Source organism: Mesocricetus auratus, unplaced genomic scaffold (genome assembly GCF_017639785.1).
Source record: "Mesocricetus auratus isolate SY011 unplaced genomic scaffold, BCM_Maur_2.0 Super-Scaffold_15014, whole genome shotgun sequence".
Taxonomy (NCBI): Eukaryota; Metazoa; Chordata; class Mammalia; order Rodentia; family Cricetidae; genus Mesocricetus; species Mesocricetus auratus.
Window position 1 is genome coordinate 31,177,914 of NW_024429186.1, and position 13,082 is coordinate 31,190,995.

The 13,082-nt window shown below is 43.9% G+C and overlaps 1 protein-coding gene across 19 annotated transcripts in view; it reads right to left on the reverse strand.

The window, feature by feature from the left end:
* Ttll5 (tubulin tyrosine ligase like 5) overlaps positions 1-13,082 on the reverse strand; it is a 234,662-nt gene that overhangs the window by 44,632 nt on the left and 176,948 nt on the right. For all 19 annotated transcript variants that reach the window (XM_040742715.1, XM_040742720.1, XM_040742719.1 and 16 more), the window contains one exon: positions 12,047-12,242. In XM_040742715.1, coding sequence (XP_040598649.1) covers positions 12,047-12,242 — 196 coding nt within the window. The remainder of the gene's footprint in view (positions 1-12,046; positions 12,243-13,082) is intronic.

Sequence of the window (13,082 nt, forward strand, 5' to 3'; positions counted from 1 at the left end):
GGGACGTCCATTTTTGGGAACTGAGTCCCAAAGTCTGGCTAGGGAGATATGAGAAGGACTGAGCTGAGGAGTATTGCGTGGAGTCATCTGGTGACTCAACAGAGATTTCTAAGGTAGGGAATCTGAGTGTTTTCAAACTGGCCAATCTGGCTGTGGGACCAGATTAGGTCACAGTCAAAGACAGACAGACCTAGCGACAGTGGGAAAGAAGGTGGCTTTTTCTCATTTGTGCCTGGGCTCAAATGCTATTCTGATGTTCATTAATGGGCAACCACTTCCAGCTACTTAACCCCTCTGAGCTTTACTTGTCTCATAGGCAGTTGCAGCTGCTTTGCTGGACTGTTGGAGGGTGAATGAAGACCACACAGATCATTCCAGTCCAGACATTTAACAAAGGGCCTGGAAATTACCCAAAGCAGCACACGTACACAAGCACACAAACTGACACTCAACACACGTTCATTCCTTCCCAAGCCTCACCCTCAGTTTGTGGAGGAACCCAAGAGCACAATCCCAACTATCTGTAATCCTCTGCTAATGGTAGTTGGTTATGCATTTTTCCAACATATTTTTCTGGTCTTATGGTGATGCTCACTAGCTGGGAACGCAAACTCTTAAAATGAAAACATATGTTTAGGTTCTCAGATCATACTTACTCGATTCTTTCTGGCAGAAATAATCTTTCCTCTTCTGAACATTTATAAGCATGTATCTGTGGCTCTTACTAGGGTTAGTCCATCCTACCATGTATGGCGGCCATTTACAAACATAGCTTTCCTGTTTTCTAGACAGTACACATGGAATTGACTGGATTTGATCAATTTTTTCTTTTTTTTATTGCTTGTACTTAAAAGTTTTTCAGGTGGTCAGTGGTGTTGGTGGCGCATGCCTTTCATCCCAGCCCTTGGGAGGCAGAGGCAGGCAGATCTCTTAGTTTGAGGCCAGCATGGTCTACAGAGTGAGTTATAGGACAGCCAGGGCTACTGTGTGAGACCCTATTTAGGGAAAAAAAGTTTTTCAGAGGAAATATGTGTGAGAGAGTTTGTGAGGAGCCTGGAAGTCAATTTTGGGTGCAAGCTTGTCTTTAGACAGGTACTAGGGGTGTGAACTCAGGATCCCATACTTGTACAGCAAATACCTTACTCACTGAACCATCTCCCAAGTCCCCACAGTTAATGTCTGTTGTACCCAGAGTGCCTTTCAGAGTGCCTTATGCTTAATAAACATATACACTACAAATGAAGAATACACACACACACACAGAGGGCTATATCAGCTATTCTTTTTTTTTTAAGGTAACTGGGTTTTTTTTTTTGTAACAACAGAAGACAGGCATGTGTATTTACATACAGATATAACATTGGGGTAGGGCCCTTTTCTCTATTTTAGTACCTAGAGTGTGTGCTATTTACATCCAGTTCATAGTCAAAGTCTAAACAAGTCCTCCGCAGATCCCAAACGAAAGGAAGTTTACTTTCCAAAATGCAAATTTTGCGCAAAGTCCCCCAAAGAGCAAAACTGCAGCAGGTGTGGAGAAATTCCTAGGAGGTTCAGCTGGCCTGGACAGTACCATTCCTCTCTGTCTTTCTAGTAAACTACTCAGATTCTGTCTGAATAATGTGTGCTTACCTTAAAACATCTTTAAAAATTACATTTCCTATTTCTCTTCTACCTAAGATAAGCACATTCACAGTTCTGGCCAATGAGATCTAAACAGAAGTTCCCAGGGGTGGTTTGAGGACAGTTCTTTCAGAACAGACAGACAGCTGGTTTACAGGCAGAGCTGGCACTGCTCTGCTTCCCTCTAGCGTGGGTTACCTGCCAGAGGGAGATGGGGGCAGGATGAACACAGTTAATAAAGCGTGCTAAAGATGGAGAAGAAAGAGCATGGGTTTCTGATGGCACCATGGTGTCTGGAAGAGCCTATTTCCACAGATTTCTAATTATATGGGGAAAAACTCCCTAATGCACCTAACTCATTTATTGGTTAGGGAGAGGTTAGCTGTAACGTGTAGTCAATTGTAATCCTAACTTAACTGATTCTCAGTCTACACAGATTCAAGCTTGCTTAACACAAAGGCATGGGCTATATTTCAGGAAGCAGTTATACATTCCAAGGACAGTAAAAGGATATGACTTGTGGTTTGGTGACCACACCCTTAGACACTCAGTGGCCTATGAAGTGATCACCACCGTGTAAGGTGACATACTAGCTGGACATGAAATGTTAAAGACTCAGTAATGGACATAAGTCTCTAGACACCTCACCAAAGCTGACGTTAACTGGAATGGGTTAAAGCAATTGCTTCTGTAAGAAGCAGCCCAGGAGAACACTGAGCTCTGCTAAAAGCAGACCTGTAAGTGACTGTGTTTAGATCAGCGGCAGGCATTGGCTTCCTTCCCCGTCCTGGCCTCAATCCTGCAACTCCACCAATCACAAACGATTGGGATTAGTTTTGATAACCATGCCTAAAAGCACAGAAGAATGAAATGAAGCTCCTTCACGAGACCCAAGATGCTCAGATACAAGACACTACTAACAACGCAGGTATGGTGGTGACTGTCTGCCATGCTGAGTGTGCTTGGAGCAAGGGAATGGGAAGGCATGACTCTACTGACCTGCTCAACACATCCCTGCCTCCCGCTGCTTTGCCGGGTGTGGGAAACAGCCACACTACAGCAACAAGACTCAGAAAACCACAGCTTGAGGGTTGGCAGGGCCCCAGGCAAAAGACTGGAAAGGCCCTCCTCCTACCACAACACAGGGTGATCGTGGGTGGGAAGGAGGGATTTCTGATATGTGACTGGGAAGGTCATGGAAGGTCATGGGGAAGCAAGATCTGGCCTCTTACTAGAAAGATAATGCTGTCCAGAGATTAAATTCTAGGAGGCTTTAATTTAGTTTTCTTCCAGAAAAACACGCCTTTCGGTCTCCTCTCAGGCTGGCCCACGATGCAATAGAGCGATTCTCAGTTTACTCCTTGAGAACCATTGAGGGAAGCAGCAACTGGCTCCATTTGAGCAGGGCGGCACCTCTGGTGCCCCTTCCACACCAGTTCCAGAGGAGCAAACCTTTGCAGGCAGCATTTTCTCTACATCAGATTCTGATCTCCCTAGGATAAAATGCCTGTTAGCAAGCACACACAGCTACTTCCAGAGGGCTCCTCACTGACAGCTCACAGACAGGGATGGTACACTTTCTTGAACATGCAAACCACTAATCACACACTTGTCTACCCACCAGGCTGAGAGCTGGTCAGTGAAAAGAACACATTACAAGTTTCGAGAGGGCTTATGAGCTGTAAAAGCCTCAGGAGCCAAGGCACGGGTGAAGAAGTGGCAAAAGCAAGCTTCTAAAAGACCTTTGTTTCACACTGTATGCAGTTCTTGGCTGTCTTCCACTCACAATGTTTGTCAGCTGGGACAAGACTCAGGGCTGAGGGAAAGAAAGTGCAGCTCTTGGTGCTGCTGTGCTCTGGGCAGGGCCGTGGCTCAGAGATGGAGCACAAACTCAGAAGCGCTACCATTTGTGTATGGAGAGACAGGACACTGAGCTTCCCATTTCTGAAACCAATGAACAAGGATGGAAGTCTTAATACTTCCAACGACTTACTGTACAGGAGGCAAATACAGGTGCTTACCCGAACAGAACACCTTTGAAATTCATACTATCAACCAACTGGGACAGGTATGCTTTAATAGACACCCCTAAATTAACTGCATCTGCCAACATGTGAGGCAATGAAGATAATTAACCTGATAACTGGATGCACTCATGGGCCCCAGAAACCTCATGGTTAACCGATGGAGATACTGGTAACGGAGTTGGGAGCAGGCGGCTTAGGCCAGGGCCACTGTGCATGACTACAAGGAAGGTAACTCCCTAAGCAGCACATGGCTTGCCATCCTTCATCAGCAGCCCACCCCCATCTAACAAAGAACCAGTCACTCAGACACAGGGGGCGGGTGGTGTTCTGGCGCTCACTCTAGACTCAAATGGCGGCTCTGGTTTGCTGTCCACTTCCTTCTTCACTCCCTGTGTCCAGCACCGTGTGAACACAACCACACACTGCACAGAACCTCGGCAGGCAGAGGGCTCATCTTTCTCAGAACACTTGAGTTTCCTTAACACATGGTCATTAGAAAAGGGACACAGTGTTAAAAATCAGTTCCAATTCTACTCTGGGATACACCTAATGTCTCAACAAGGGAGACATTCTCTGTGTATACGTAGACATTTCTATGGGCTTACAGAAATGGGATCACATAACATCTGATGTTCTGAGGTCTGCTTTTTCATTCAAATAGCTTGGTATGTTTTTCATATCTGTAAAGGCAGGCCTATCGTTGCTTTTATGATTATATATTTTCTATATGGTTATCAAACCTGACTTAACATAATATAAAATGTTACAAAGTGACATGGGATAGATTTATAATTCTAGTCATATAAATGAAATTGTAACATGTTTGACTGGAATGAAAAAACAGTATTCTAAATCTCCTCTCTCTCCCTCTTTCTTTTTTGAGACAAGGCTTCTCTGTATAGCCCTGGCTGTCCTAGAACTTGCTCTGTAGACCCGCCTGCCTCTGCCTCCCAAATGCTGGGATCAAAGGTGTGAGCCACCACCGCCCTGCCCCACATTTTTCAGGGTCCATTTTGACCCCCCCCAGGCTGAGATGACAAGCAAGCAGTACCACAGCTGGCTTTTTCACAGGGTGTGTGTGTGACGCGGGTCCTCATGTCTGCTTGACAAGCACCTGACTGACTGAGCCATCCCACAGCCCTTCAAACTCTTTTGTTCCAAAGCATCAGAGAGTTAATTTCCTTTGACCACTATGCAGGAATGTCTTGTACCCTATAAAACTCCATCATGATTTGATACTGAGGCTGGCTTTTCTTTTTCAGTTTATAAGACATTTGTGTCTTTAGACAAATGTGTTAACAATCTACACATACTATTATAAGGATATTCATTTTATCCTGGTATTAATCTTTATTTTTAACTCATTCTTGTGCCTCTCTAGCAACTGTGAATAAATTAATTACAGACCCCTTTTTAGTTGTCTAAAATAAGTAGCTGATTAATAAGCCTGGAACTTCTCCCAAGATACATTTAATATCATCTTCTCCACCTCTGGGAGAGGCACAGGAAGTTGAACTAAAACTTCAGGGTTGAAATTATAACATCATGTATATTTAAGGAATGAAAAATAGTCAAATGCAATGCCATGTCCAGTGATGGACTATTGATGATAGCCAAAATATGGGAGCAACTTAAATATGTACTGATAAATGAATGGAGAAAGAAATGTGATACACACACAATAGCATATTCTCATCCAGTCAGGACACTCTACTTTGGAGCTGACACTCCATATCTTATACAAACTCACTGTTATATATTCAGATAGCCATTTTCCTGTGCTGTATCCATCTCTGATGGACTGAGTACTTCCTGTTAAAGATGTCTTTCATGATTTTACACACAACCACTGCTTTGAGTCCCGCCATGTGCGCAAAGACAGAAACCACAAAGCATGCGCAGAAAGTGGACAAAGGCAGGTGCTGCAGCAAAGCCCATCTTATCCCCCTAGAGCGGCGGTCCTCAACCTTCCTAATGCCGCGACCCTCGAACACAGTTCCTTTGGAGTTATTTCATTGCTCGTTCATAACTATGATTTTGCTACTTTTTGAATCATAATGTGAATACCTGACATGTGACTCCCCAAAGTGGTACTATGTGACCCACAGGTTGAGAACCACTGTTCTAGACAAACAAGCCCACCGTTAGCCACCGGTGTGTGAACACCTACAACCAAGCTGAGGTCGGATGGCGCTGGCTATTGTCTTTGTCTCTGGGGCACAGTGTGGAGCAGAGCAGTGGCAGTAAAGATGGAACCTGACCTGATTAGTGACACATGTGTAAATCAAGGAGAAAACTAAGTCCTTCTGCTGAGGAAAAGGGAGAGGGGAAGGGGCTTCCGATGGCCTCTGGCCTGGCACAGCTGAGTGACTACGGGAGGTGCTCTGACTGGGGGCAGTTTCCTCATCAGTGGACTAGGGACTCCATCCACCTGACACACATGCACCTAGTCCCTCAGTCACACAGGGACACGATCACGACAGCTTTACAGAGCACCTGATGTATCGGGGATGACTGTTACTACAATCTGCGGTGACGATGCATTAAGCCTCAGACTTATAGGGCACTGGAAATGTACACCTAATGTGGACTATGCAAAAACGCTGATGACATTCCTATCTGTAGATTCCTGTCAGTTTTCTCACAACACTTAACAGAAATAAAAATAACAGTATCATCAGTAAAGGGTTAAAAGAAACAGTAAAAAGCTATGACTGAAAAGACAGCAGTCAACACCAGCTCTGAACCTGGAAGTCTCTGTAACGTGTTTCAGGACCTTGCATGGTTTTTTACTGAACAATGAAAAACAAGGGAGGACGGAGCATGGGTGATCCTAAGATCTTTGTACCTACAGACTTCTTAAAATACTTACTGAATTAACATTGTGGTGACTGGGGTCGTGTCTAGGCCTTTAATGGGCTTAATAAACTTTTTATTTTGAGACTGTACGTAAGAACAGTCAGAGGTCATGATAGCTGAATTATAACTTTTCAATATAGTTTTGTGTCAGCAAAAACTTGTCAAATGTGTGAATTCCAGTTTGTGTAAACACACACACACACACACACACACACACACACACACACACACACACACACACCAGTAGCAATCTGTTGCCTCCCTGGGGCCACACCAGTAGCATTCCATTGCTTCCCTGGGCCTCCCAGATAGGTCTACACAGAGGAGAGGTCCCTCAGCGAATGCCAAGGTCCTGGCCCTGCTGCTTCACAGCATCTAAGTTAGAGCTGTTCCCATGGGGAGGGGAAGCAGAGAGCAGATGGGTGAGACCAGAGGAACACAGCTGCAGCATCTTCCTACCCTGGGTCACCTTACTCAAGTGGCAAACTAAGTCTTTGAAAAGAAAACGGAACCTGTGACACATTCAGTTGTGTTCAAAATCCCTCCTCACCCCATCACTGCAAAAAGAGACTTCAGCAATTCTGCCCTGGCCACCAGAATGTCCTTACTTTTTTCTGTCTTTTGGGCTCCTTTTCAGGCTGGATGAGGCAGAGAAGAGTGGGAGGGAAGGCAGGGGGCTGGGGCTGGGAGCAGGACTTTAACAAAGAATCACTTCAACAGAGACCACTGAGTAATGGCTTTGCCTGGGCCAAGAATAACATCAACTCAATGTCGCCAATTAGAATCAGGTCAGTTGGGCCTCACCACTGCTCCAGGCCTCCACCCGGACCCCAGCATGAGGTGCTACTCATGCTGATGTCACCAGTAGTCACTGTGGCCTCAGCAAGTCCCCCACTCAGTTCAAAGAGAAGTGTGCTTGCAGTCTTCTCTTACAGAGGCAGGGAGCCAGGAGGAGAGGGAGTGGCAATGGGAGGAGCCTAGATACGTTAGTCTGTAAGAAGCCCCATCCCAGCCCTAACTCATGGCTCGGGCAGAGCCCCTAAGCACGCTGAAGCTCATTTTACATGAGGTAAGATACAGGAAGCACCTGGAACAGTGCTGCGTAAGCCAGAGCTGCTGAAGCAGTGGCCATTACTAACAAAGCAGGGGGGAGGGTTCTGTCCAGTTCCTTATCTCTTGCCCATGCTAAGATGAGAATCCTGGAGCTGCGACTAGTGAGCAGAATGTACCCTGATAAGAAGGATGAGCAAGGAGGTGTTCTGATAACTCACTCATGAGAAGGCCGTGGGACCTGGGGTAAGATAGATAGCAACAAAATTCCCATAAAGATGACCGTTTAAAATTTTGTAAGAGTGATACTAAGTTTTAAACATACAATTTCCCTTCCAACCAATCAAATACACACACACACACACACACACAGTGTCTCATTCCTTCTGGATAGATGTCATTGTATGGTCATCTCTTGGGAGCTTGTAAGAAATGAAAACAACTGAGCCCTCTCCCCAACCTACTTACTTCAGGAATGGGATGAATGGAGGACAATCAGTGTTTTAACCTGCTCTTCTGCTGTCCTCGACTAGGGATGTACAGACTAGGACCTGTAGGCCAAATCTAGCCTGCTGCCGGGTTTTGTAAATAAAGTTTTATCAAACACAGCCACAGTCATTCATGGACATACCACAGCAGAGCTGAGGAGCTACAACAGAGATCCATGGCGAGTGAAGGTTATCTGCAGGAAAGTGTCAATCTTGTGCAAGGTTTTCAAGCTATTGGGTTCAGTCACAAGGGTATAAAAAAGCTCATACTTCCAGTATTCACTTTCTTTGTTTATCATGGATGATACTTTCTCTTATTTCTGTTCCCAAACTTCTGCTAATGGCTTTAAGTAACTTACTTCTTTCACTCTCAGGGACAGGGTCCATTTTTTCCCAGGGGTGAACTTGGCACACAGCAATTTCTAGACTTGTGAGTACAATGGCAGGCAGACACAAAGAGCAATGCTGATTGTACATGGATGGTTAGGTATGCTGGCTCTAAGCTAATACCGAATAAGAACTCATCTCCCTGAGATGAACACAGTAACAGACTGACTATCTAAGTGCTCTGACTGGAGGCAGAAAAGGATGAAGGACTTTCTTTGCGTGTAATGGAAGAAAAGCCACCCAAACATCGATTAAAAGACCACCATGTGAAAGGTGCTATTTATAGAAAGAATTACTACACTATACTGAATGATAAGGTACCCTAGTGTAAGGTAAATACAAAGACCCCTTAACATACTAGTCTCCAAACATCTTGCCTATGGATGCATGCTTGGCAAACCTAAGTTTAATTCTACACAGGAATCTCAAAAAGGCAGTTAGCCAAATTGCTAGTACCTATACTTCAGGAAAATGGCTAAAAAGCACAGGGTGTTCATTAGATAAATACCATCTTCACCCAGAGAATTAACATGAGGGAAGACATACAGGCCATACTGAGAAGGCAACTTGTGCTTCAATCGATAGTTTGCTAGTGACTAACACAGCTAAGCTAAAAACAAAGGCCTGAAATCTATCAGGACTTTGCTTCTGCCATGGAGTGACTAACTCTGAATGTTTTCTGAATAAAGTGCTCCAAATCACTAATCAGTGTTCAAGTCATAATACCTAAGACCTCATTGGCTATCTGGCTACAAATCTAAGCTGGTAGCACAAGTCATAATACCTAAGACCTCATTGGCTGTCTGGCTACAGATCTAAGCTGGTAGCACAAGTCATAATACCTAAGACCTCATTGGCTGTGTGGCTACAGATCTAAACTGTTAGCACTTAGTCGCTCTTGTTCCCCACAGGCCTGGAACTTTACCCTTACTCACTTTTACCTCAATCAGCTGTAGTTTAGAAGAGCCAGGGACAGAAACAAAATGATGTATATACATACATAAAACCAAGATGAATGATTGTCTATTCCCTCTCCAGGAGACACAAGATTACTCCCTTCTTGGGAGCTCTGCCTCCTCTCTAAGATGGATATTCTGACAGATTTGAAAAAACATATTTTCCATATACTTCATAATTCAGTGAAACTAAACTAGGATAATCCTCAGTGAAAAAAAAAACCACTCACACACACACACAAAAAAACACAACCCATACAAGAAAAGCAGTACCCTGAGTTTTCAAAGGAATGCATGCTGCTGGAAGCCAGTCAAAAGCATGAGGAGGACTCACAAAGAAGCAGTTTTTAAAAGTGAAAATCAGCAAAAACAGTCACTCCTTCCCCCCAACTTCAATGTGCTGTGAACAGCACCATTCTAGTGTGTTAACATGTGGTTTGAAAGGAACCCATGGGCCTGGGAGATGGCCCAGTTGGTAAAGGCAACTGTTGCCAAATCTGGATCTAACAAAGTGGAAGGAGCAAACTAATTCTCAAAGGCTGTCTTCTGACCTATACAGGAACAATGAGGTGCACACTCCTCACACTCCCCTCTCTCTCTCTCTCTCTCTCTCTCTCTCTCTCTCTCTCTCTCTCTCTCTCTCTCTCTCTCTCTCTCTCTCTCTCTCTTTCTCTCCATTAAAAAATTGCCTGTAATTTTGATTAAAAAACAAAAACAAACCAAAAAAGAGACCAATGGGGCCAGGAGAGATGACTCAGTGAGTAAAAGTACCTGCCCCAGAGTCTGTATGGTAGAATGGATTCCCACAGGTTGATCTCCATATGTATAATGTGCCACACTCATGGGTGCAGGTGGGTGCGCACACACACACACACACACACACACACACACACACACAAATACAAAGAAAAAAATTAAAAGAAAGCAATGGTCTAAATTCAAATGATCTACTATTATACTCATACATGTCTTGTCCTGGTCAGCACCTGGTTATGTTGGCACTGCTGGATAATTAAAACAATAGAAGTTTAGAACTGTAAATAGCTTTAAGAAATTTATACAGATTGATAAAAGAAAGTCTAAGACACATATTTCAATCTGTAACTGTGAAAAGGTACACTGCATTCCTTGATTCTACTGTCTCCAAATTCTCATTTTCTCTCTTTTGGTTTTTACATCCTAGAACTCACTCTGTAGTCCAGGCTGGCCTTTAACTCACAGAGATCTACCTGCCTCTGCCTTGCGAGTGCTGGAATTAAAGGTGTGTACCACCACTGCTGGGAGCTTTGTTCCAAAATTCTGTAAGTGGGGAAACTTGTATGTGAGAGAGAACAATAGGCAGTCAACTCGAGGGGCCAGTTAAAAGGTCTAAGTTTTCTCCAGGAAAGATGGTCCAAAGGACTATTCACAAATGCCTGTAGGCATAGTTTCTCAATTCCGATGCATAACTGACAAAAACACTACTGTAGGTAAATACAATCAGATTGTGACCAATGTAGGGAAAGTATGAGGCGTACATTTAGGTGGAGGCAGTAGGGCACTTGCTGTGGGTTAGTATGTCCTGGCTCTGGCTCCTTACTGCCACCTTTGCTTTCTGGTTGTCATGAGGTGAACAGCTTCGCTCTGCCAAGCCCTTTCTCCATGCTGCCTCTGTCTTGCTATGGGCCTAAAAGCAATGGAGTCAGCTATGGACTACAACCTTGAAGCTGTGAGCCACACCCAGTCTTCCCTCCCCTGAAGTGACATTCTCAGATACTGTTCACAAAGACAGAAAAACCGACTACTGTAGGAATTGATAAGTAAACATCAAGATAACAATGGCTTTCCTCACAGAATAAAGTGGTTGAAACCCCATTTTCATCTTTATGCACAAACTGACACATACTATATATATTATGTAGTTATGAAAAGAAGCAAAGGGAGGAAAACCAGGAAATACTGCTTTCCTTCCACAATGAAATGCCAAAGAGCTCACAGAAGTAGTTTTAATTCAATCAAATAACCCTCCTGCAGGACATGGTCACTGGTTCCCAACCATTGTACAGAATCAAAAAGAAAAGCAAACTCTCTTGACATTTTCCCAGGGTCATCTTTTCTCTGCAACTGGGACTGCCTCGGTGCAATATAGTTCCTCACACATATCCCCAGGAACTGATGGTAAGTAGGGACAGTGTTACAGCCCCACTATTTAAAACAGTGCCCAGTACACAGCAGACATTCAACAAATACTTACTAAATGAGCAGCTGCCATCTCCAGAAATCCAACAACCTAACTTATGGCCATTTTTCAGACCATGAAGGACTCTTAGGTACTCATCATACTAAGTCTATGGAGGACAGAAATTGGTACATTTACAAATAAAGATGCTCAAGATGCAGCTTTAGGGAAATGGGAATTGGATTGTGAGGCTGCTAACATCATTCAACAGAAAACGTAAACATGGTAAAAAAAAAAAGGGTTTTACAAAATCAAATAAAAGCATGTCTAAGACAGCTCAGCAGCACCTTCCAAAGGAGCCAATGCTACAGCCTGAGAGTAGCCCTGAGACAACCCAGGGCAGGTGAGTGAGTGTTTAGGAATCGAGTCATTCACCACACATTCATCCCCTTAACTGTCTTGCCAACAGAAGGAAGACACTATCTTACTATTTTCAGTTACCTGGTGCCGGGCTCGACTCTGGTCCAGAAGCTGCCGGGACTGAAGTTTCTGTTGTTCAAGTTGCTGGAGGGCGAAGTGGAGTTGGTAACTGCCCGCCGTGGGGTGATACCTGTGCTGGGGAACCACTCCCGTAGCCTTGCTGTATGCGTTGTTCTCGACCTCGCCCTCCCAGGCAAAGCCACCTGTCTGGAGGCTCCTGAAGAGAAAAAGAATACATATTTTTTGGTATGGGTATGTGAACAATCCAAAGGAAAGAGATATGTATCTACAATTTTTCCTTTACAGAATACCAGCTAGAATTATAAAGCAGCTATATAAGTTATCTGACTTCACTAAATCACACCTTGGTGTATTTTGGTCACTGCTTTTATTTCCCAACTTCTCTTATAAAGATATTTCCAGATATTCAGTTAAAAGTGTGTCTGTGAAATGTGTCCATGTGTGAAATATTTTGTGTTCCTATAGTCTCACCTTCTCATAAGGATAAGCCACGTCCCTTGCGCAGGAATGGGGTGCTCAGGTTGGCTTCCACAGAGACTGCTCAGTTCCATGCTATCAGCTAATCTTCTAGGCCAACAGGTCCAAAAGACTCAGAGATTAATTCACTGGCTCTGAGAACAACATCTGATTTCCAGCAATTTCTCTGGAAATACTTTAATGTGTATTTCCATAACCTGTGGGTCATGACCCCTTGGAGGTTCAATGACCCACCCTTTCACAGGGATCATCCAAGACCATTGTATATATCAGATAGTGATATTACTACTCATAACAGTAGCACAATTACAAATTACGTTACAAATTAGCAATGAAAATAATTTATGGTTGGGGATCACCACAGCATGAGGAACTGTATTAAAGGGTCACAGTGTTAGGAAGGTTAGGAACCACAACCATATACATGTATGTACATACATATAATAAAGGGCTTCTGAACATATGGAGAAATGTGGTGACAACTGATGAGAAAGTCACTGGTAGAAAATATGTAAATACATTAATCACATGTTGGCTTGATTCACAAGGCAGAAGACTG